The sequence below is a fragment of the Neoarius graeffei genome, chromosome 10 (genome assembly GCF_027579695.1).
Source record: "Neoarius graeffei isolate fNeoGra1 chromosome 10, fNeoGra1.pri, whole genome shotgun sequence".
Lineage (NCBI taxonomy): Eukaryota > Metazoa > Chordata > Actinopteri > Siluriformes > Ariidae > Neoarius > Neoarius graeffei.
In genome coordinates, this window is record NC_083578.1 from 65,275,962 (window position 1) to 65,299,463 (window position 23,502).

General features: G+C 41.8%; 1 protein-coding gene across 1 annotated transcript in view; it reads left to right on the forward strand.

Moving 5' to 3' along the window:
• Positions 1-23,502, forward strand: part of agbl4 (AGBL carboxypeptidase 4) — a 690,290-nt gene that overhangs the window by 482,179 nt on the left and 184,609 nt on the right. The window contains exon 6 of the mRNA XM_060932734.1: positions 23,410-23,449. Coding sequence (XP_060788717.1) covers positions 23,410-23,449 — 40 coding nt within the window. The remainder of the gene's footprint in view (positions 1-23,409; positions 23,450-23,502) is intronic.

Below are 23,502 nucleotides of genomic sequence, written 5' to 3' on the forward strand. Positions count from 1 at the left end.
ATATATACAGGGCACTTTTTCCATGGAATAAAAACATGTATTCTATTCCCTTCTGATGGGTTTCATTCATTTGGTTTGATAGCATGCAATATTGTTATCATATCGCTTATCCTACATGTATAATGTCACTCTGCCCAATGGAGAATGAGCGTTGAATATGGTTTATGATATTGTATGGTTGTCAAGACAACATGACGTCACACATCGGAGCTGATGCAAATATTCAGTGAGAAATTTTTCTGCTGTGCATGCTCAAAAGCATTTCTTTATTTCCTGGGAAAGAGAAAGACATGTTGAACACCCGAAGGTTGACCAAAACTTCATTAGATATTCTTCTCACATATTTACAAGCAGTGGTGAACCGTTACTATTAGAGCTAGGACTTGAGCTCAACCAAAACTTAGCCAGACACCAAAAAAAGCAACAGGGCAAAGGATTTTGTAAGGGATGAGCGGCAGGCTGCCAGGTCGCTCCGTTGTGTGTAGTTGTCGATGTTGATTTTAAAAGTAACTAAGTAAATTACAGAGGGAAATGAATACTTAAGTATGAGTGAAAAATACTGGGGCGTGTGCATGGAAGAGGAGTCTAGAGACAGAAATCTAAGTTTCTCGGTCGTTAGCCTGTGCTACGTGCTCTCGATATAGCACTGGCTTGAGCGCTTTATTAGCGTTCGCTAACACTACTGATGAACGCTACACTGCCTGGAAGGTGACTTCACTACTGTGCTGACTCGTGGTTAAACTCGCGTTGGCCTTCGAGCAGGCTGAGGGCGATAAATTTTTGGTCCCTCCCACTATAAATCAAAATCTGATTGCTTAATTTATCTGTCACTTAAACATACACTGCCATGGCCTTCTGTCCTGGCAATGAAGTCCTAAGCAATGAGTGAGCCAGCTCTAAACTCTTCCCAGCCTAGAGACAACAAACAAAAAAATCTCATTGGATAACTTAGTTTTGATGTTTTCAGCACAGTAACCCTTTCATTTCTGAAACAAATTTGATAGAACATGAAGCCAAATTGGATTTAGAAGAGAACAATTATCATTAAATTATGAAAGCATGAATGCAATTAAATGGTTGTTTGTCTCTGTGTCAGCCCTGTGATGACCTGGCGACTTGTCCAGGGTGTACCCCGCCTCTCGCCCATAGTCAGCTGGGATAGGCTCCAACTTGCCTGCGACCCTGTAGAACAGAATAAGCGGCTACAGATGATGGATGGATGAATGCAATTAAAGGATAAAAGAAATTAAACATATCATTTGAAATGCTGATATGTTTGGACCTTCTCTGAAGGCCTAGAAGGCCCTGACAATTCCCCTCTGTTTGCAAGAGAAAAACATACCAACAGACATCAAAAAACTGGAAAAGAGAATGTGTATGTACAATAATAATAATAATATTGGCTGGCTTTTTTTCATGGTATATCAGATATATTCCTTTCAGCTAGCATGATATTGGACTCGTCTTCAACTCGTTCACTGTCATGCTAGCTGAATGGAATATATCTGATATACCATGAAAAAAAGCCAGGCAATATTATTTAAATGTCACTCAGATCCGTGATGTATTTCATACAAAAAATGAGTTTTTCAACACGAGAAGATAAACTTCATATCTTTAAGCCAACGTGTGATTTTTTTTTATTATATAGACACATTCACAAACAAAAAGTACCCATATTTATCAAAACAATTCATTTATTTCTAGGGCTGTCAAACGATTAAAAAATTTAATCGTGATTAATCTCAGGATTTCATATAGTTAATCGCGATTAATCGCATTTTTTAAAAATCTATGTAAATGAATAAGGCTTTTAAAGTGAAATGTTACAATTTCACTAGACACCGCATTGAGCTGGTGGCCCGTTGCTGGGATACGTCAGAGCGTCCGCCATATTGGATGTGGCAAATCTTCCCCGTAAACCAATGCAAGTAAATGGACTGAACTTCATAAAGCCCCTTTCTACAATAATATTTAACTCGATGCCTTTTATTCACCCATTAAGACACACACGTATATATTTGGGAAACAAACAGGCATCAAAACAACACGTATAACTTTTAATGTGATGGTTATAAATAGTGTGCGAAATACCCTGTACACTGCAAACTAGCGACAGATACGCGATAGATAGCTCAGGTAAGCTAATCAGTCAGCATACCGTAGCAAGCTACCAAAACCTGAGGCCACAATAACCAACCTACAAGACTGAATATGATAAATGATGGAAATAGTGGAAAAACTGGAAATAATGAATGAAAATAAAAATGTACTGTTTTATTTATTGAGTCACCACACAGACCTACTCTCGTTGAATAAAGTGAGCTGAACGACCGCCAAACTGAGTTCGGCCAGGTTCTAACGCCATACCAAAACAAAATACATCACTGATTCCTTCACATTCAGAAAGGTTAAAAACATTCATCATACGTTCAAAAACGTTCATCATAGTGTGGCACTGTATTCTCTAATTCTCACTGCTTATAACTCTACACCTACCCGGTGGAGATGAGCTGGGAAACTGCAGACTGAAGGAACAGTATTGAAAAGTATTTTTCCAGTCTCACCTGTGAAAGGTAATCCCATGTGATCTCGTTTGGACGGCAAACCTGTTGGTACAGTTAAACGCAGCACATGAATGAGGCATCTTTATTCTCCGCTACTGTCTAGATGCTATACCAGAGACGGTTGAAGAATCTCCACTTTGCACCATCCAATATGGTGGCGAGGATGACGTATGATACTACGCAGAAGGCGGCGTCTATGTTTATATGTCTATGCCTTTCTCCATCACTCACACTTACTCTTATTGAAGCAGCGCGCAACAAGCCTCAACAGGAACTACGGGTGACTCGCAGGGCCAAATTAGAATTTGTGTTAATGGCACTATTTTTTTTAATCGCGATAAATTGAGATCCCGTTAACGCGTTATCGTGTTAACTTTGACAGCCCTATTTATTTCATATGGAGACATATATGTAGAGATTTATGTCACAGTTGTAGTTCTCCATGTCCCAGATGTAGCTTGTATGAAAAATACAAGTGGCATATTTCCCAGTTAAAACACTCATGTCCATATAATATGTGCGTGTGTGTTTACTAAAGCCTTTTCATGGCTAATGTACCCTGGCTCTCCCTGGAGCACTAGCACTGTTTTTTTTTTTTTTTGACCACATGCTGTTTTGTTTATGAAATCTACCCTCTACTTCTCTTTCGTCCATTTTGCTTATCCTCCCTCATCATATAATCTTTCACCTCTAGTCTGGCTCACTGTCTCTCCTAACTCAGTTTGAAAGTCCATCAGTCAGCAAGTAGCATGTTATGGATGGATGGATGGATGGATGGATGGATGGATGATGTATCTGTGTGTGTGTAGCATGGCTCTGCTCAGTGCCTATTAGAGCCTAATGTTCTCTCGGCATCTCTATCTATAGCATAAAGTGCTTCCTTGCCTTCCAGTTTTATTTAACGATGTCTCAGTGTGAGTGTATCATATCCTATCAGACTACAGTGTCTCTTTCTCTGTGTGAGTGTGTGAGAGAGCGTTAAAGGGAACAAGTGGAGAGAAAGAGAAGACGATCCACAGGAAGAGAAGGAGAGAGATTTATCTGGAGACTTTCTCCAGGCTGGATCTGCTGGTCTGTTTGACACTGCTCCACCCAGTAGCATCAGATGGAGTGAGTGTGACAGAGTGATGGAGAGGGGTCCTCACTGCCAGCTAGCACTGCCCTTCTAATTGGCCTTTATGAATATTTAATGAAATCAAGATGAAATTCAATCATGGCTTTTAAGTGCTGAATAGAGGAGATGCAGCGTCGGCTGTGGGGTTATTAGTTTCTCTGCTCTAAGGCGGCTGCGCTGGTCCTGAGCTGCAGCCCTGTGCAGGTGGTCTGGAAGGTGCCTCGGGTCTAATGGGAGTCGCTGCTCTCCTAAGGAATGAATCTTTTATTTTGTTAGGCTTTATTTTTAAACCATGGCTCTGTGGTCACGCAACAGAGATGGCCAGGCAGCTCTCTTTTTTTTAAAGGGGAACTGAAGGCAAATTTTTTATGATCAAAATTCTATTTATCTCATTTTATTAAATGTAGGACTGCATTTCTGATAGCTATTTTGTCACTGCTATAGCAAGTTATGAGTGTTTGAAATATGCTGTGTAATATATCAGTACATATGTCAAAGCGATGGCCGTAAACGAGATTCGCTGACACCTGTGCGAGACATCGTAGGACGGAAGTAAAATGTACAGCGGAAATCAAAGTGACCGACATCTGCCAACGTTGCCAGTCTTTCGAATGCTGATGTAATCAAGCCGGAAGTTTTCCCTGTGTCCGAAATCGCTCCCTACTCACTATATAGGGCACTATATAGTGGGGACGCCATTTTGTAGTGCTGTCCAAAACCTTAGTGAGGATTATGTGGGAAATGCGCTCAGTATAATATGTATTTATCACAAAAATACATGCATGAATTTATTATTTTGAAAACCCACCAGCCACCTGATCTGGCACGTTTTAATTGTGTGACAGTAATGACGTAAATACCAGCGCGACGGACTCGTCCTTATCCTGTCGTCTTTCCAACTCTTCTCTACGCCACGTTGGTCGAAGTCGTATGGAGTAATCTCCATCACTGATGAAACTGTCAAATCTCGAAATTAATCTAAATTGGAATGAGATGGCGATCTGGCCGCTGTGTAAACAGTTTTCAAAATGGCGGCGCTGACCTTCACGTTTAAAGTCTTGCACAAGTCTTGTGAAGATCGTGCGGATAAGCGACGCCTGCCGTGGACCATACGAACTACATTCAGCATGGCTAAAAACCGAAAAGGCCGATAAGTGTAATATAATATGCCAATACGAGTCACGATATAAGGTTAATAAAACCGAAAGCGTAATTGAATAGCATGTTAATTAAGAAATAAAGCAAGTTTAAAAATGACTTCAGTTCCTCTTTAATACTGGATGAGAGAAAATCTGCCTTGTGCTTACCATGAGTCCAATTCGATAAAGCATCTATTTGTTGCATATTTATTGCACAAAGTGTTCTTCAGTTGATCTTTACACATTTCGCTGAAATCATACTGAAGGGCTAAAGAGACAAAATTGATTTCGATGATGTTTTGTGCGCCCTCATTTTTACATGTCTGCAAACTGTCATCTCACACCTTTTCCCCAAAAATGTTAAAAACAATCTAGGACTGTAAAGAATATAAAATCTTTTGCCATTATTTATGAAAGAAATGACATAAAATGCTTCCAGATCACACCTTTACCCTCAGTAAAATATATATATTTTTGGAAACACCCATGTTTTCCTATCACTCCAAATACCAAGCTTACTGCTAGGAATCAAGCTTGTTTGTATTTGTCACAGATGCATTAAATACAAGAGGAATTTCACATCTGGTCGCATCTGATGTGTGCATTTTATTCCTAGTCTGTGTTCTTCATGTATTTTATAACGTAAACTGTGTGTTCTCTCGCCTGTCAAACATGTTCGGCGCAAATACACTGGTCAAGACATAAAGCAATAAACAAACACTTGGGTCGAGCAGATACCCCGAAGGATTCGTTCTTGCCTCATATCACCAAGTTTGAAATGCAGAAATACAGAGAAACACATACACTTCCTCCAAAGTCTATATGTGTTTGTTACTAAATGGCTATTGTGAGTTCTCGAGCTAAACAACTTCACAACTGCATAGCAATTCAAATTCTGCAAGGATAATTAACAGTTATTCCACAAAATCGAGTCATACACGAGCTCGACAAGGTGCATAGCCATGTACGACGAGATTGAGTGGAATAACTGTTTTATTCTATCCACAGTCACTGGATTTTGAGAAACAAAGCAATTTTATTTTTATTTTTTGCAAATTCGATAAATAAAAACTTTATACAAAATGTCTGACAAAGTCATTGCCACCTAGAACAGGGGTGGGCAAACTTTTTGGCTCAGGGGCCACATTGACTTTTGAAATTTGCCAGGCGGGCCGGGCCAACACCAAATTCATACATATCGAACATAAACCGGAAAAGCTTTAGTGTTATTGTAAGGCCTTCACTGACAGAGACCCAAATGCAGATCAGATTGACATTTATTTTAGTTCTCAGTCAACAAAGGCAGAGCAGAAAAATGCTTGCAGTTCAATAGATTGGCACATAAAAAAAAATATACACATAAACAAACACCAGCACTACAGCAGCCACCCACGACAACCAAAATTACTAAGAGTTATACTTTTTATATTATTATGTCTGTAAACATGTGACTACCATCTTATTACAGCTCCAACATAGTTTTAAAAAGAGAAAGTGTTAATACTCACATTCACTCCGCAACTGCTGAGCTGTATTCGTCCGTGCTTGCCCTGACTGGTTGTTAGCATAATTAGCATGCTTGGAGGAAAAGTGCCGTTTGATGTTATATTCCTTTAAAACTGCAACGGTTTCTTTGCAAATAAGGCATACAGCCTTTGATCGGACTTCAGCAAAAAAAATATTTAGTTGTCCATTCTTTATTGAACACCCTGCACTCACTGTCCACTTTTCTTTTTTTAGGACCACTCATTGTAAAGTTTTATCCTGTGTTCTCGAGATCATCAGTGGCACGGGTGCCAGAATGACTTCCATGGCACGTGCTGCACCGCTCTGCAAATGTAATCTCGCGTGAATACGATTGACTGGAAAGACGGATCTCTAGAACACCTGTCTACGTGATAACACTGACGCTTATAGTTTATAGATCTGCTCAATCGTGTTTATATGATTGTCTTCCGCAGGCCGGATTAAAAACGCCAACGGGCCGGATGTGGCCCGCGGGCCGTAGTTTGCCCACCTCTGACCTAGAATGTAAACAAACCAGCGAAATGACAGTCACAATTTGTGAAAAATGCTGTAATAATAATTCTTGAAAAATAAAATGGATAAGTTCTTACCATCAAATACTTTTATTCCATATTTTGTTGCTCCTTTTTTTTATTTTTTTGTCTTTTGTTTACGAGTGGAGTTTTTATTTCGTCCTCGGTTAGTTCAGCAAAATCTCATCTCATTATCTCTAGCCGCTTTATCCTTCTACAGGGTCGCAGGCAAGCTGGAGCCTATCCCAGCTGACTACGGGCGAAAGGCGGGGTACACCCTGGACAAGTTGCCAGGTCATCACAGGGCTGACACATAGACACAGACAACCATTCACACTCACATTCACACCTACGGTCAATTTAGAGTCACCAGTTAACCTAACCTGCATGTCTTTGGACTGTGGAGGAAACCGGAGCACCCAGAGGAAACCCACGCGGACATGGGGAGAACATGCAAACTCCGCACAGAAAGGCCCTCGCCGGCCCCGGGGCTCGAACCCAGGACCTTCTTGCTGTGAGGCGACAGCGCTAACCACTACACCACCGTGCCGCCTAGTTCAGCAAAATGCTCTGCCATTTTGTTTTCCTCTACTCACGGTATATGAGCTGATAGCCTAGTAGTACAGTAACCAATCAGAGCATGTGATTACTCATATCCAGTGAATGTGGATAGAATAAACTGTACTATTCACTCGCTTTTCACCAAATTCGAGAACAAAAGTGTTCAACAATTAAAAGAAGCTGAATTTGCTCAACACCTAAATTCATTTTTCTCTATGTCTCTTAATCCCGTTTAATTTCTTTACACACTCACATTCATACTTTGTCTTTCTCTCCTGTTGGTTGCCGGCTCTTGCCTGTCGCTATGCAGTTTGACTTCTTTTGTGCCTAAAGTTGCAGCTCAGGCTGTGCAACGTCAGGTAAATCTCATATCCTCATATAGGTCATTTCATATCCAGATGATGATAGATATCATTATACAGCACCTTTTCTGAATGAATGAATGAACTTGTTTTTTTTTTTAATTAAAAAAATCAGGAATTCAGCATTTTCAGATTATCAAAGTCATTAGAATAGAGTTAAATAATTAGAATTATATAAAGTATAAACCTGGTATAAGTTCATATTGTGATAAGGTCGTTGATAGTAACGGTGGCAAATTTGTTAGCATTAGCCATGCAAAGTTGAAGAAAATGGCTAGTTACCAAACCAAAACATATTTTGATCCAAAATTATAATACGAATAATGAGAGTCCTTATTTCACACAGGCATCCTGGTCTTAACGATAAAATAAATATATTAATAAAAAACATGTTTACCTGTAATTCCACAGCTAATATCCAGGTCCCTGCTAACAAAGCCTTAGCAGCGCCTAGCAACCCATCACTCAGAATAAAAGCGATGGCCAAATCCCAGATAAATCTTCCAAATGATGATAAATAGTGCCGTAAAAAGTGGGATTCTGACTCAACACCCATGACTCCATGCTGTGGTTTGTCAGTTACTATTACAGGATTGTCAGAGTGATTTAAAGCAGCTCAGGAGCATTATTTCACACTTTTATTATTTTACCTAATTATTACATATTAGGTATTTTTGTCACCTGACTCAGTAATCTTGTATATGAGTGATTCCACGCTTATGGGTACTGAAATGGGGACATGAACTTATTTTTAAAAATTCACCTAAAACCATTTCTTTTTTTACCATCAGGTCACAAAACATGTAATCTTTAATGAATGATATGTTAAAAGATAACTTTAATTTCCTAAGATGTAATAAAAACATATTTATATGCCAAAGTCAAGCCTATGAGTTCCAAAATGATGTCTGTTACATTACTTCTGTTACGATTGTCCATCTCGCGTCTGTTACAAATTAATTACAATCTAGCTATATACCATGTTAATCTTATTGAAAGAATGTGTATGTTTATTCTACTACACATGTTTATTAATTATATTTGCTAAAACATCACCTTCCTATGTTTCAAAAAGTAATTCTACATTGTTAAAATTGAGAATATATATGTCCACAACACTTCTGTTACGTTCTGACTTTGGCATATAAATATGTTTTTATTACATCTCAGAAAATTAAAGTTATCTTTTAACATATCATTCATTAAAGATTACATGTTTTGTGACCTGATGGTAAAAAAAAGAAATGGTTTTAGGTGAATTTTTAAAAATAAGTTCATGTCCCCATTTCAGTACCCATAAGCGTGGAATCACTCATATAGATTTTTTTAACCAAAAAATAATGCATCATAGAATGTAACGGGGCGGCACGGTGGTGTAGTGGTTAGCGCTGTCGCCTCATAGCAAGAAGGTCTGGGTTCGAGCCCCGTGGCCGGCGAGGGCCTTTCTGTGTGGAGTTTGCATGTTCTCCCCGTGTCTGCGTGGGTTTCCTCCGGGTGCTCCGGTTTCCCCCACAGTCCAAAGACATGCAGGTTAGGTTAACTGGTGACTCTAAATTGACCGTAGGTGTGAATGTGAGTGTGAATGGTTGTCTGTGTCTATGTGTCAGCCCTGCGATAACCTGGCGACTTGTCCAGGGTGTACCCCGCCTTTCGCCCGTAGTCAGCTGGGATAGGCTCCAGCTTGCCTGCGACCCTGTAGAACAGGATAAAGCGGCTACAGATAATGAGATGAGATGAGATGAGAATGTAACAGTAGACAAACCTGTCAAAATATACCACAATAAGTTAGCTAGCTAGTTTAACAGAGCGCAGGGTCAGCTGAGAACATCTCTGTTTTAAATAGAAAAGTGAGAAATAAGTGTGAAATCTGTGAAATAGCAAGATATTGTTTTATAAAAACAGCCTCCAAAAGGAATCCATTTTAAAATTATGTCTTGAGTTCAGTTAATTTAACAATGACTAGTTCCCTTTTCTGTTCCAGTGCTGATTTTCAAATTTGAGAATAAAGCCAGGATGAGTGTGTGGTCCTTGAGCTTTGGTGTGTTTGAGTGTGTGCTCAGTAAGCTGTCAGCAAGGGACGTGTAAGATGAGAAGCCCGTGAGAGCATGATCTCAGACTGAGCTCATCCCTCAGACCACTCTCACATCACAGGGGAGCCCAGCAACTCAGGGGAGGGCCGAGCTGGAAATTAGGGAGGCGGTGGAGAAGAGGGGGGAAAGGAGGGGTGTGTGTGTGTGTGTGTGTGGTGGGGGTGTTGACTCACTCTCACAGGGGTGTTTCCTTCTTAAAATGAGGTGACTAAGATTGTTGATTCACCCCCCCCTCTCTCTCGGGGATTGTTACCATCAGAAAAAAGAGTCCTGGGAGGACATTGTCAAAGACACTGAATCTGTGCGTCACTACTGGGACAGACGCAAACAACCTAAGTAGCTCACAACTGCTTTCCCTTACCTCATCACTACATGGATGGCACGTATGTGGAAAGAGGGTGTGTCCATAATCGCTGGTAATTTGTGGCCATTTTCTGTGCCTCCACCATAAGCGAGGGTCAAAGCCTGCTTGCTTTGTGTAGACGCCTTTTTTCCCGCTTGCGATGCCCTCCATTTGCTAATGTACCCTTCCGAGCAATATTTCAGTCAAATCATTTAGTCTGCTACCTGCTACCATAGATATATTTTAAATAGATAGCTAAGGTGTAACGATTCGGGTTAATCTTTTAATATTGACCTTACATGAATGTGAAATGAGATGCCAAATTGTTGGGTGGGTTTTTAAATAACCCCCCTCCTTTCTCATGTGCCCACATGCGGGATAATCATCAGCAAATATGAAAAGTAAATTCAGGAGGAAATATTGCAAATGGGCTTTGGGTAGACTGGGCATGAATATTTAATTCGTTCATAAGGAGTGAGGTCTAGTAAATGAAGGGTATTGCTGGTGAGAGTTTTTTTTTTTTTCCTCCCTCCTCTATCTGCAGACCAGCCATCTTAATTACAGTCGTGCCGGGCTGCAGCCAGCCCAGATTAAGCTGCTATTGGAAAGGTGCGCATCAGTCTGATAAGATTAATGGCATTTTATGGAGAAAGTTTTGCGATGTCTGGCCTATTTGGAGTCTGGTCTGAATGTAGGCCAGCAAAGGCGAAAAAAAAAAGTGTTGGAAAGAAAACTGAGGAATATCAGGGATTACGCATGGATCAGGTAGCGTAGTGATTCTGTTGTTATATTGTCAGATAATCAGTGATTGAGAAGAAATGGAGAATTTATTCGCCTGGACTGTGTTTGTGTGTGTGTGGACTGGAGTGAATATGTGCCAGCATATGGCACCAGGAATAAGGGGAAGCCCTGAGACACTAGGGCATCCTGGGACACTCATGGCTGCTAACACACACTCTCTCTCTCTCTCTCTCTGTAAATAGGGATTCCCTGGCAGAGAGCTTCGTTTGATAAAGATTAATACAATCCTATTTTCATGCCCAGAATTATCCTCATAATATCTCTCTCTCTCTCTCTCTCTCTCTCTCGCTTTGTGTGAGTTCCTAGGAAGAACTAGGCATCCCATTCAGGCAGGCTTCAGAGTGACAATTCTTGGGTGAGAGAGAGGAGCACAATGCTCTAATTAAACATTATCTCAGGAAGAGAATCAGCATTTAGTGCAAGCTGCAATGCCTCATTGAGTGTTAATGAAAACTGCTCCGCTCTCATTTTTCTCTCACCTCTTATTTTTATTTCATGCCAGAGCCATTCGTTGTGATGTAGAGGAAAAAGAAGGATGATATTTTGTTTAAAAAAATTTTTTTTTGACTGAACCGATTTGCGCTGCACATTTTTAGTGGTGCGACATAAATAATCCACCATAACCTCAGCAGGTCTTATAACAAATTGTATTAAACCTTGTTTGGCTTATTAGAAGCACCTACTGTAGACCAAGCAGTACCAATTATCACCATTCTGTACTAATGACTTAAGCAGATACTGTAGATGAAACAAGTATGAAAATGAATATCATGTATTATTTTAATGTCATAATATCCCTGTATTCTCAGGAATAACCATATCAGGGGTTGTGTTTGCTTTCCCCAGGCAAATTTAAGTGATGATCATAGGATAAGCACACACCAGCAGCTCGAACAATCCAAAGCCCTCAGGCCAGCTTGATTTCTCTGTGGCCTGATGTGAGTGTTTAAGTCAGAGACACTGCAGGAAGCACTGACTGACTCAGGGCAGACCTTTTTCTGTGTCTTCACTGTTTTAAGATCAGCGGATCTAAGCATAGTTGGATTGGACAACTTTTTGTCTCTAACTGCTATGAAGGACAGCGCTGGTTTCAGGTCGAGCTCAGTGAGGTTTTATGACTGCTGAAGGAAATTGTAGCTCTTGCTTGCTGTTCATTTCAGTGTCATTTGCTCAGTAGCTCTAGAAGTAATTGTATTGGACGCTTCATGAGTACCTACTTCCTGGAGACATCATTTGAGACTAATTGGGCAACGGCCCCATTTTAAACTCAATACTTATCGCTTGAATCTACGCTGTCCATGATTAACCAGTGTATGAACTCATATTAGCTTTCAGCTGTAGTGTTTGCTATTTTGGGACCCTCAAACAAATGATTGTTGAAGAAAGAAATAGAAAAAAATACGGAATTATTATTATTATTATTCCATCCATCCATCCATTATCTGTAGCCGCTTATCCTGTTCTACAGGGTCGCAGGCAAGCTGGAGCCTATCCCAGCTGATTATGGGCGAAAGGCGGGGTACACCCTGGACAAGTCACCAGGTCATCACAGGGCTGACACATAGACACAGACAACCATTCACACTCACATTCACACCTACGGTCAATTTAGAGTCACCAGTTAACCTAACCTGCATGTCTTTGGACTGTGGGGGAAACCGGAGCACCCGGAGGAAACCCACGCGGACACGGGGAGAACATGCAAACTCCGCACAGAAAGGCCGTCGCCGGCCACGGGGCTCGAACCCGGGACCTTCTTGCTGTGAGGCGACAGTGCTAACCAGTACACCACCATGCCGCCCCATTATTATTATTATTATTATTATTATTATTATCTCTTGTGATCACTAGTTTAAATCTGGGTAGCATTTATATGAATTTCAGCCAAGGCCTTTGTCTCAGAAATTCATCGCTCTACATATTATCCCTGTGTTCCTAACAGTGCCATCATCTGGATACTTGCGATGATGTGACTATTATTATTATTATTATTATTATTATTATTATTATTATTATGCTACTCAATGTCTTACCGGCATAATGAATTTATAGTCTAAACCAGCTCAAAAAATGGATTTATCGATAGTCTTTGAACCCAGAATGACCTTTACGATTTTCAGTTGAAATACTACAAAGCTTTAACCTGTTCTGGGATATCAGTGGATCTGAGTAAGAGTGTCTTCGAGATATAAGTTTAAATAGTGGAGTCTTCTTGATCATGCACAGAGGGTTTGACTAATCCTATATGAGGTGCAGAATGCAGCATATCCAGCAGGGGGAGCCACAATAATGACACTTTTCATGATTCTAAGTACACGTGCCAGATGTAGTGTGGGCTATGTTGATAATTGCGGGACATTTCACAGGTTTACAGAGGATACGTTTTAAAAAAGTTCAAATGTAATAGACTAATCACGCAGGTGTGTGTGTGCGTGTGCATGCGTTCGTGTGTCACCTCCTTCCTATCTCTGAGTGGAGCCACTCATGGAGAAGGACTCACAGTGATGTTAGAATTTGCGTGTGTGTGTGTGTGTGTGTGTGTGTGTGTGTGTGTGTGTGTGTGTGTGTATGTATACGTGCACGCAATCTCCAAGCCACAGCGTGTCAATGAGGGTGTGGGTTGGCCTTTGATTGGACACTTATTGATCTGAAGTATGACTTTTATGAAATGCTTGAGCCCTTGTCGCACACTCTCACCAGGAGAATACTTAACATGGAGCGATTGGTCATTCTCTCATACACACACAGGCATCAACTCCATGGGTACTCTACAGCTCGAGCACCCACGAGATTTCAGATGGAAAAAGTGAATTTAGGTCCATTTAAACACCTACAGTAAATGCTGCACTTTGGCACTTCTTATCTTCTTTGCATACTTTTCATCGCCTTTGGCACTTTGGTAAGGATGATGCATGTTGGAGTATAATAGTAGTGGTACTACACACTGTAGCATCCATTTTCAGTTGTCCATATGAATATTATATCGCATAGTAGCATACTAAATAGCAGTGACGAACCATTACTATTAGAGCTGGGACTTCAGCTCAGTCAAAACTTAGCCAAACACACCAAATAGCAACAGGGCAAAGGATTTTGCAAGGGATGAGCGGCAGGCTGCCAGGTAGCTCCGTTATGTGTAGCTGTCAATGTTGATTTTAAAAGTAACTAAGTAAATTACAGATGGAAATGAATACTTAAAGGAACAGTCCACCGTACTTCCATAATGAAATATGTTCTTCTCTGAATTGAGACGAGCTGATCCGTACCTCTCCGAGCTTTGTGCGACCTCCCAGTCAGTCAGATGCGCTGTTACTCCTGTTAGCAATGTAGCTAGGCTCAGTATGGCCAATGGTATTTTTTGGGGCTGTAGTTAGATGCGACCAAACTCTTCCACGTTTTTCCTGTTTACATAGGTTTATATGACCAGTGACATAAAACAAAGTTCAGTTACACAAATTGAAACGTGGCGATTTTCTATGCTATGGAAAGTCCGCACTATAATGACAGGCGTACTAACACCTTCTGCGTGCTTCGACAGCGCATTGATACCTTCACTCCTGTTTTTTTTTCTCTCCCCCGCCCCCCCTAACTTCCATCAATACAACCAACGTGACCACCAAGACAAGTAGCCTGCACTCCTTGGAACACAGTCTAGTCAGGGGGGCGGGGGAGAGGGGGGAGAGAAAAAAAAACAGGACTGAAGGTATCAATGTGCTGTCGAAGCGCGCAGAAGGTGTTAGTACGCCTGTCATTATAGTACGGACTTTCCATAGCATAGAAAATCGCCACGTTTCAATTTGTGTAACTGAACTTGTTTCATATCACTGGTCATATAAACCTATGTAAACAGGAAAAATGTGGAAGAGTTTGGTCGCATCTAACTACAGCCCCAAAAAATACCATTGGCCATGCTGAGCCTAGCTACATTGCTAACAGGAGTAACAGCACGTCTGACTGACTGGGAGGTCGCACAAAGCTCGGAGAGGTACGGAGCAGCTCGTCTCAATTCAGAGAAGAACATATTTCATTATGGAAGTACGGTGGACTGTTCCTTTAAGTATGAGTGAAAAATACCGTGGCGTGTGCGTGGAAGAGGAGTCTGGAGACATAAATCTTAGTTTCTCGGTCATTAGCCTGTGCTACGTGCTCTCGATAGCACTGGCTCGAACGCTTTATTAGCATTCGCTAACACTACTGATGAACACTACACCAGCTGGAAGGTTACTTTACTATTGCACTGACTTGCGGTTAAACTTGCGTTGGCCTTCGAGCAGGCTGAGGGCGATACATTTTTGGTCCCTTCCACTATAAATCAAAATCTGATTGGTTAATCCATCTGTCACTTTCTACATCAACATACACTGCCATGGCCTTCTGTCCCTGCAATGACGTCCTAACCAATGAGTGAGCCAGCTCTAAACTCTTCTCAGCCTAGAGACAACAAACAAACACAAAAATCTCACTGGATAACTTAGTTTTAATGTTTTCAGGACAGTAACCCTTTCATTTCTGAAACACATTTGATAGAACATGAGGCCAAATTAGAAGAGAATAATTATCATGAAATTATGAAAAAAAATTAAAGCAATTAAAGAATGAAAGAAATAAAAAACATTTGAAATGCTGATAAGTTTGGGCCTTCTCTGATGGTTCCCCTCTGCTATATAATATGATAAAACAGTACAGCATTTATGGTAAGAGTGTACTATTTAGTGCGCTAGTATGAGGTTTTGGGACACAAACAGTGACAAGATGAAGCGATATTCTTTCTTAGAGCTGATGATAGACTACTAGACGTGCTGCTAAGTGCTGGAAGTTTTGATTAGCCAATGGAATGTTCATGTGGAGAGTATATATCGTCTCCAGCTCATTCTGACAGAAACAGACACTGATGTACAGACATTTCTTACCATAATTGTATTTATTTGTTCATATGTTTTTTTCCTGGAATACATCTAATTTGGGGCGGCACGGTGGTGTAGTGGTTAGCGCTGTCGCCTCACAGCAAGAAGGTCCTGGGTTCGAGCCCCGGGGCTGGCGAGGGCCTTTCTGTGTGGAGTTTGCATGTTCTCCCCGTGTCCGCGTGGGTTTCCTCCGGGTGCTCCGGTTTCCCCCACAGTCCAAAGACATGCAGGTTAGGTTAACTGGTGACTCTAATGGCCCTTTTCCACTACCCTTTTTCAGCTCACTTCAGCTCGCTTCAGCTCACTTCAGCCCGACACGGCTCGTGTTTCGACTACCAAAAAACAGCACGACTCAGCTCGTTTCAGCCCTGCTTAGCCCCTAAAACTCGCACGGTTTTGGAGTGGGGCTGAAGCGAGCCAAAGCGAGCCGAGTGAGGTTGGGGGCGTGAGCAGACACTCCCCTGTGCACTGATTGGTGAGGAGGAGTGTCCTCACATGCCCACACACGCCCCGCGAGCGCGCTGGGATCTGTAAACACCGTAAACCCGGAAGAAGAATAATTACGAATTACGAGAATTTCTGAAGCCTTATGCGCCTCGCCTCATCTATACGCTCTTGCCAGTATCTGTTGGCGTTGTCGGTGACAACAAGCCACAGCACCAAGACCAGCAACACTAACAACTCCATGTCCTCCATGTTTATTGTTTACTATCCGGGTCGTGAGACTACCGCTTAAAAGATCACTGAATCAGTGACATACAGAGCATCGTGGACGAGTTCGCGGAGCGCAAGGCTCGTCGTATGCCCTTCAAATAATGCGCGCAGTAGGCTATTGATGTTTTATTATGAGCCATGTACAGTATGTCGCCTAATGTTGAGTTACATGTTCGTTTGAAGGACTTAATGTACAAAATAACATAGTTGCACCCCGTAGTGTTGAAATTGGTAAACACAGTGCATTCAGTGAGGTTTGCACCGCCCTCCTTTTATTTCTGACTCTTCCTGTCACCGTTGCAACCTCTGAGCGCTCATTCGTATGCCCTTCAAATAATGTGCGCAGTATAGGCTATTGATGTTTTATTATGAGCCATGTACAGTATCCTAATGTTTTTTGTTTCTGAGTTACATGTTCGTTTGAAGGACTTGATGTACTAAATAACATAGTTGCACCCGGTAGTGTTGAAATTGGTAAACACCGCAGTTGCGGACATTTTGTAGCCTAAAATGATGTTATGATAAGCTTTAATAAAGGGCCCGGTCATTTGCCCCGCCCCCGGCCCGGCTCTGACTTGTTCCGCCACTGTCACTGATGTCACTGTTTGCGCTGCTTAACGACATCACGTGACGTCCACCCACTTTCGCTAACTCCACCCAATGTGTCCACCCACTTCCAGCCAGCACGGTTCAGCGCGGTTGTAGTCGAAATGCAACTCCAACAGCCCCGCTCAGCTCGACTCAGCTCGACTCAGCACGGCACGGCTCAGCCGCGTTTGTAGTGGAAAAGCGGCATAAATTGACCGTAGGTGTGAATGTGGGTGTGAATGGTTGTCTGTGTCTATGTGTCAGCCCTGTGATGACCTGGCGACTTGTCCAGGGTGTACCCCGCCTTTCGCCCGTAGTCAGCTGGGATAGGCTCCAGCTTGCCTGCGACCCTGTAGAAGGATAAAGCGGCTACAGATAATGAGATGAGATGAGACATCTAAATTGTGAAAAAGCTTCCAATGTGCATGATTTTAGCTGGAAAATGTGTGGTCAAATGCATGATTTTACACACATCCATTAAATAGCTAATTTGTGAATTTGCATGATGTTATGAGTTTATCTGTTATCAGCGCTACCAGTGAATTTAACACACACACGCACACACACGTCGATCTCCACCCAAGCACATAGCTGACATATAGGGAGTGTGAAGAGAAGAGAAATAAAGGTGTTGATTAGTGTCACTCAGAAGAGCCTCCAGCTTGCTTGCTCCAGAGAGAGAGAGAGAGAGAGAGGGAGGGAGGAATATCGAGGGTGGGAGAGAGCAAGTGTAAGAGCAGAGAGGGAGAGAGGTAGCACCTCATCTAGCCTGCTACCCACTACTGTCAGTCCCTGAAAAAGAAAATGAGAAGTGTTAAAGTGGATAACCTCTTACACCCTCTATTACTCCGTCTGTAGCAGATACATACAGTTGCAGTATATTGAAGAAGGAACACAAACACAAGGAGATGAATCCAAGCTAGTCGTAACTTTTTAAAGAAATATACAAATGGACAACTCAGACTTGATTTATTTGTCTGCATGTGTGATTCGAGCAGCAAGCATTTGGAAAAACGCATTAAATCTGAACTGACTTTTCAATCATTTGAGCCATATTTGTGTGATTTCAAATCCAATTAAATATGGTTTCTGGACATGGAACTCAGTTTCATCAGTCAGATCAGATTACATGGGGTTTGTTTCTCCATTCCTGGTTGTGCAATGCTTTGGATGAGAGAAATATGCGACAAAACCCACATGGATAAAAACCAGCATGAATGCAGATCAGGGGAAATCCTCACTTACACAACACATCAGCTTTTTGTGGGTCGGATACATTTAGAACCATCACTGGACATTGGCCTGTTGTAAAATACAGTGGTGGTCATGTGGTAGGTGGTCCCTTATTACTCATAGTATACACTCTTCATTATTACTAAAACAAATGTAGACAAAGGTGTCGACAACATGCCAAAATTGTTCGATTTAAATACCTAACACTTTCGCAGCGGGCGGCACGGTGGTGTAGTGGTTAGCGCTGTCGCCTCACAGCAAGAAGGTCCTGGGTTCGAGCCCCGGGGCCGGCGAGGGCCTTTCTGTGTGGAGTTTGCATGTTCTCCCCGTGTCCGCGGGGAGAACATGCAAACAGTTCACACAGTCCAAAGACATGCAGGTTAGGTTAACTGGTGACTCTAAATTGACCGTAGGTGTGAATGTGAGTGTGAATGGTTGTCTGTGTCTATGTGTCAGCCCTGTGATGACCTGGCGACTTGTCCAGGGTGTACCCCGCCTTCCGCCCGTAGTCAGCTGGGATAGGCTCCAGCTTGCCTGCGACCCTGTAGAAGGATAAAGCGGCTAGAGATAATGAGATGAGATGAGACACTTTCGCAGCTCAAATCACAATTGGTCGTTTTTGTTCTTTGCATTTTTTCTGACAATCAGATTTAGATTTAATAAATCCTGCCCCGCTATTTGAAAAAGGAGCACATTATTTGCATGCCTTCTCAAGGGTAAAGAATTTTAACTCCAGCTGCCAATTAACATTTGTTTAACCCTGACTCGATTTCAAAACCTGAGCTGCGTTCAAATTCAACAAACTGAGGCGAACAGGTTTTCCAAATTGTTTGATTTAAATACCTAACGCTTTAGCTGTATGTGATGCATGCTATTCAAACTCTTCAAATAAGCTATTAGCAAGCATGTAAGGAGTTTAGTAAGGTAAGGATAGCTATTAGTTACTGATATATACAGCTGGGTTGTTGGTTAACACACTGTACATACATAGCTAGCTGCTAATCAGTCGACTGCACATGCAAGTGGATTACTTACTTATTTGTCACAAAGTATTGGCAATTAAAATATTTGCAGTGGAGCACCACAATTATTATTTAATCATTAATTTAAGAAAGTGTGGGTTCGCCTCCTCCTTCGGCATGTACACATCAGCCCTCCAAATATATTATATTATATTTAAATAATATTGGCTGGCTCTTTTTCGTGGTCTATCAGATATATTCCATTCAGCTAGCATGATATTGAACGAGTCTTCGACTATATCTGATAGACCACGAAAAAAAGCCAGCCAATATTATTATTATTATTATTATTATTATTATTATTATTACACATACACACTCTTTTCATATCCGCATTCTCGAAGGCCAATGCTAGCTTACCCACGCCTTGGTGCTGTTAGCGCAGCAGTCCAGTTACCTTCCAGGTGGTGTAGCATTCAGCAGTAGTGTTCGCGAAGGCCAATGCTTGCTTACCCACGACTTGGTGCTGTTAGCACGACAATCCAATTACCTTCCAGCCAGTATTCATCAATAGTGTTAGCGGAGGCCAATGCTAGCACAGTCAAGCCAGTGCTACCAGGAGCTACTAGCACAGGCTAACAACCGAGAAACTAAGATTTCTCCAGAATCTTATTCCACGCACACCTGCCACGGTATTTTTCACTCATATTTAAGTATTCATTTCCCTGTGTCATTTACTTAGTTACTTTTAAAATCAACAACAGAGCAACCTGGCAGCCAAATTTTTCTCTAAATCTTCCATCTTTAACGAAACAAACCTGGTGGCCATGTTTGTTTACAAACTTGTCAGAGTCGCTCACTAGCACGGAAGTTTTACATCTCTGATGTGTGACATCAGGTTGTCTTGACAACGTGCAATATTGTAACAATCTTGCATGCTCATTCTCCACTGGGTAGAGTAGCGTAATACATGTAGGATAAGCAATATGAGGTGGTGATCGATTTCAGAAGGACGGTTTCCCAAATTGCACCAGTGAACATCCAGGGTTTGGACATTGAGATCGTGGAGGAGTACAAATACCTGGGTGTTCACCTCAACAACAAATTGGACTGGACTAACAACACAGATGTCCTGTACAAGAAGGGCCAAAGTCGTCTCCACCTGTTGAGAAGACTGAGGTCTTTTGGTGTGTGCAGGACACTGCTTAGGACTTTTTATGACTCTGGTGGCATCAGCGATTTTCTACGCTGTGGTCTGCTGGGGCTGTGGAAGTTCAGAGAGGGACAGGAAGAAACTTAATAAACTGGTCAGAAGGGCTGGCTCAGTCTTGGACTGTCCTCTGGACTCCACTGAGGAGGTGGGTGAGAGGAGGATGTTAGCCAAGCTGACCTCAATCATGGATAACCCCTCTCACCCCCTACATGAGGCTGTGGGGGCTTTAAGCAGCTCTTTTAGTAGTAGACTGCTACACCCACGGTGTAAGAAGGAGAGATACCGCAGGTCATTCATACCGGCTGCTGTCAGACTGTAGAACACCCACAACTTGTAACGTAGCACCAATAACCTGTTTGTCGTTATATTTGCACTACTTCACCACTACTACCGCTGCCATCTCTCATCGATGCAATTATTATGTGCAATAATATAGGCCCTAAACTATTTTTATGCATGCTTATATATATATATATATATATATCCTTCTCACCCCCGGCGGGGGGTGGGGTGGTATCCATGTCATCCTCAAGCTCGGGTCCTCTACCAGAGGCCTGGGAGTTTGAGGGTTCTGCGCAGTATCTTTGATGTTCCTAGTACTGCGCTCTTCTGGACTGAGGCTTCAGATGTTGTTCCTGGGATTTGCTGGAGCCACTCTCCCAGTTAAGGGGTTACTGCCCCAAGTGCCCCCACTACCATGGGGACCACGCAACCCTTGACCTTCCCCATCCGTTCTCAACCCTTGATACTTCTCAAGTTTCTCATGTTCCTTCTTCCTGATGTTGGCGTCAGCTGGGATTGCCACATCTATCACCACCACCCTCTTCTGCTCTTTGTCCACCACCACTATGTCCGGTTGGTTAGCCAGGATCTGTTTGTCAGTCTGGAAGCTGAAGTCCCACAGAACCTTGGCCCTGTTGTTCTCAGCCACCTTCTGTGGAAGGTGGCTGAGAACAACATATATATGTGTGTGTGTGTGTGTGTGTGTGTGTGTGTGTGTGTGTGTGTGTGTGTATACAGAGTCTACCTATAATGTGCAATTTTTCCAAGCCTCTCAATAAGGCAATTTTTTTCTATACTTTTTCACAGTAGATAATGCAAATAGCCCTCTGTATTTAATCCTTTGTTTGTCTAATTTTTATTTCAGCTTTATTTGTTATCTGTTTGACTTTTTCTTGCTACTGTAACACGTGAATTTCCCCGATGTGGGATGAATAAAGTGAATCTAATCTAATCTAATCTAATCTAATCTAACAATGTTGCATGCTATCAAACCAAATGAATGAAACCCATCAGAAGGGAATAGAATACATGTTCTTATTCCATCGAAAAAGTGTCCTGTATGTATTGTGTTGTATTGTATTACGGTGGTGTAGTGGTTAGTGCCTTTGCCTCACAGCAAGAAGGTTCTGGGTTCAAGCCCAGTGGCCAGTGAGGGCCTTTCTGTGTGAAGTTTGCATGTTATCCCCATGTCTGCGTGGGTTTCGTCCAAAGACATGCAGATTAGGCTAATTGGTGGCTCTAAATTGACTGCAGATGTGAATGGTTGTTTGTCTCTATGTGGTGATTTTTCTAGACATACTGAGGTAAAGTTTGGTGTTCCACAAAGTTCTGTCTTAGGTCCACTGCTTTTTTCTTTATTTATGTTACCTCTGGGTGATATTATTTGTAAGCATGGTATTGCAAACCCTATATGGACAGTTGAAAGTCACACCTGGAGGACGCTCTGGACGCTTACAGTAATGCTTTTATGGCTGAGGACAACAGTTGACTTGCTAACTTTAGGACTGCAGTTGTCATGAACAGTTTTGCACTCAAGTTTCCATCAATGAAGAGTTATAACATCAACGAAACAGACTTCATGTTAAAACTGTTAATGTTATAATCATGTTGTCTGTTATCACCCAAATGAGGATGGGTTCCCTTTTGAGTCTGGTTCCTCTCGAGGTTTCTTCCTCATGTCGTCTGAGGGAGTTTTTCCTTGCCACCGTCGCCACAGGCTTGCTCATTGGGGATAGATTAGGGATAAAATTAGCTCATGTTTAAAGTCATTTAAATTCTGTAAAGCTGCTTTGCAATGTCTATTGTTAAAAGCGCTATAAAAAATAAACTTGACTTATGTGTCAGCCCTGCGATGACCTGGCAACTTGTCCAGGGTGTACCCCACCTCTCGCCCATAGTCAGCTGGGATAGGCTCCAGCTTGCCTGCGACCCTGTACAAGATAAGTGGCTACAGATAATGGATGGATATTATATTATATTAAATTAGAAATGTCCTTTAAAGGTCTACTTTTTACTTTGAGTACATTTCAGAGCCTGTACTTTTACCTGAGTAAAGAAATTGAGTTAGTACTTCTGCTTTTACCAGATTATTCTTTTACACAAGTATCTGTACTTCTTAAGTAAAGAATGTGTACACTTCTGCAACCTCTGATAGAAAGTCAGGCTTTATACGGCTAGCTGTCAACATGATAGTCACTTGAATCAGCTTGTGGTACTGTACTCTGTAATGAGTCTTATTTCCTGCTTACTTCTAGCAAGCTTCAGGTAAAAAGACTAATGAAACGATATGATATGGCCTATGCTAACTACAACAACAGTGGTGAAAATGTTGTCCAGTGCAAAAAGTGACTGAGAATTGTCTAACATTTCAGGGCCAAAATTATAATGAGACTATACTTGAGACTAAAGTATAATGAGATGATCTTTATTTAAAGCCACCAATTACTGCACCAACTTCGGTCTCGGTCATTAAGTTCTTCTTCTCCTTTTGTTTTAGCAACAGCGAAAGTTGGACCTCCTCACCATCACGAACCCAGGTGAGTACATGATGTCTCTGTGTATGTGTGTCTACGTTCCTATCTATTTGTTT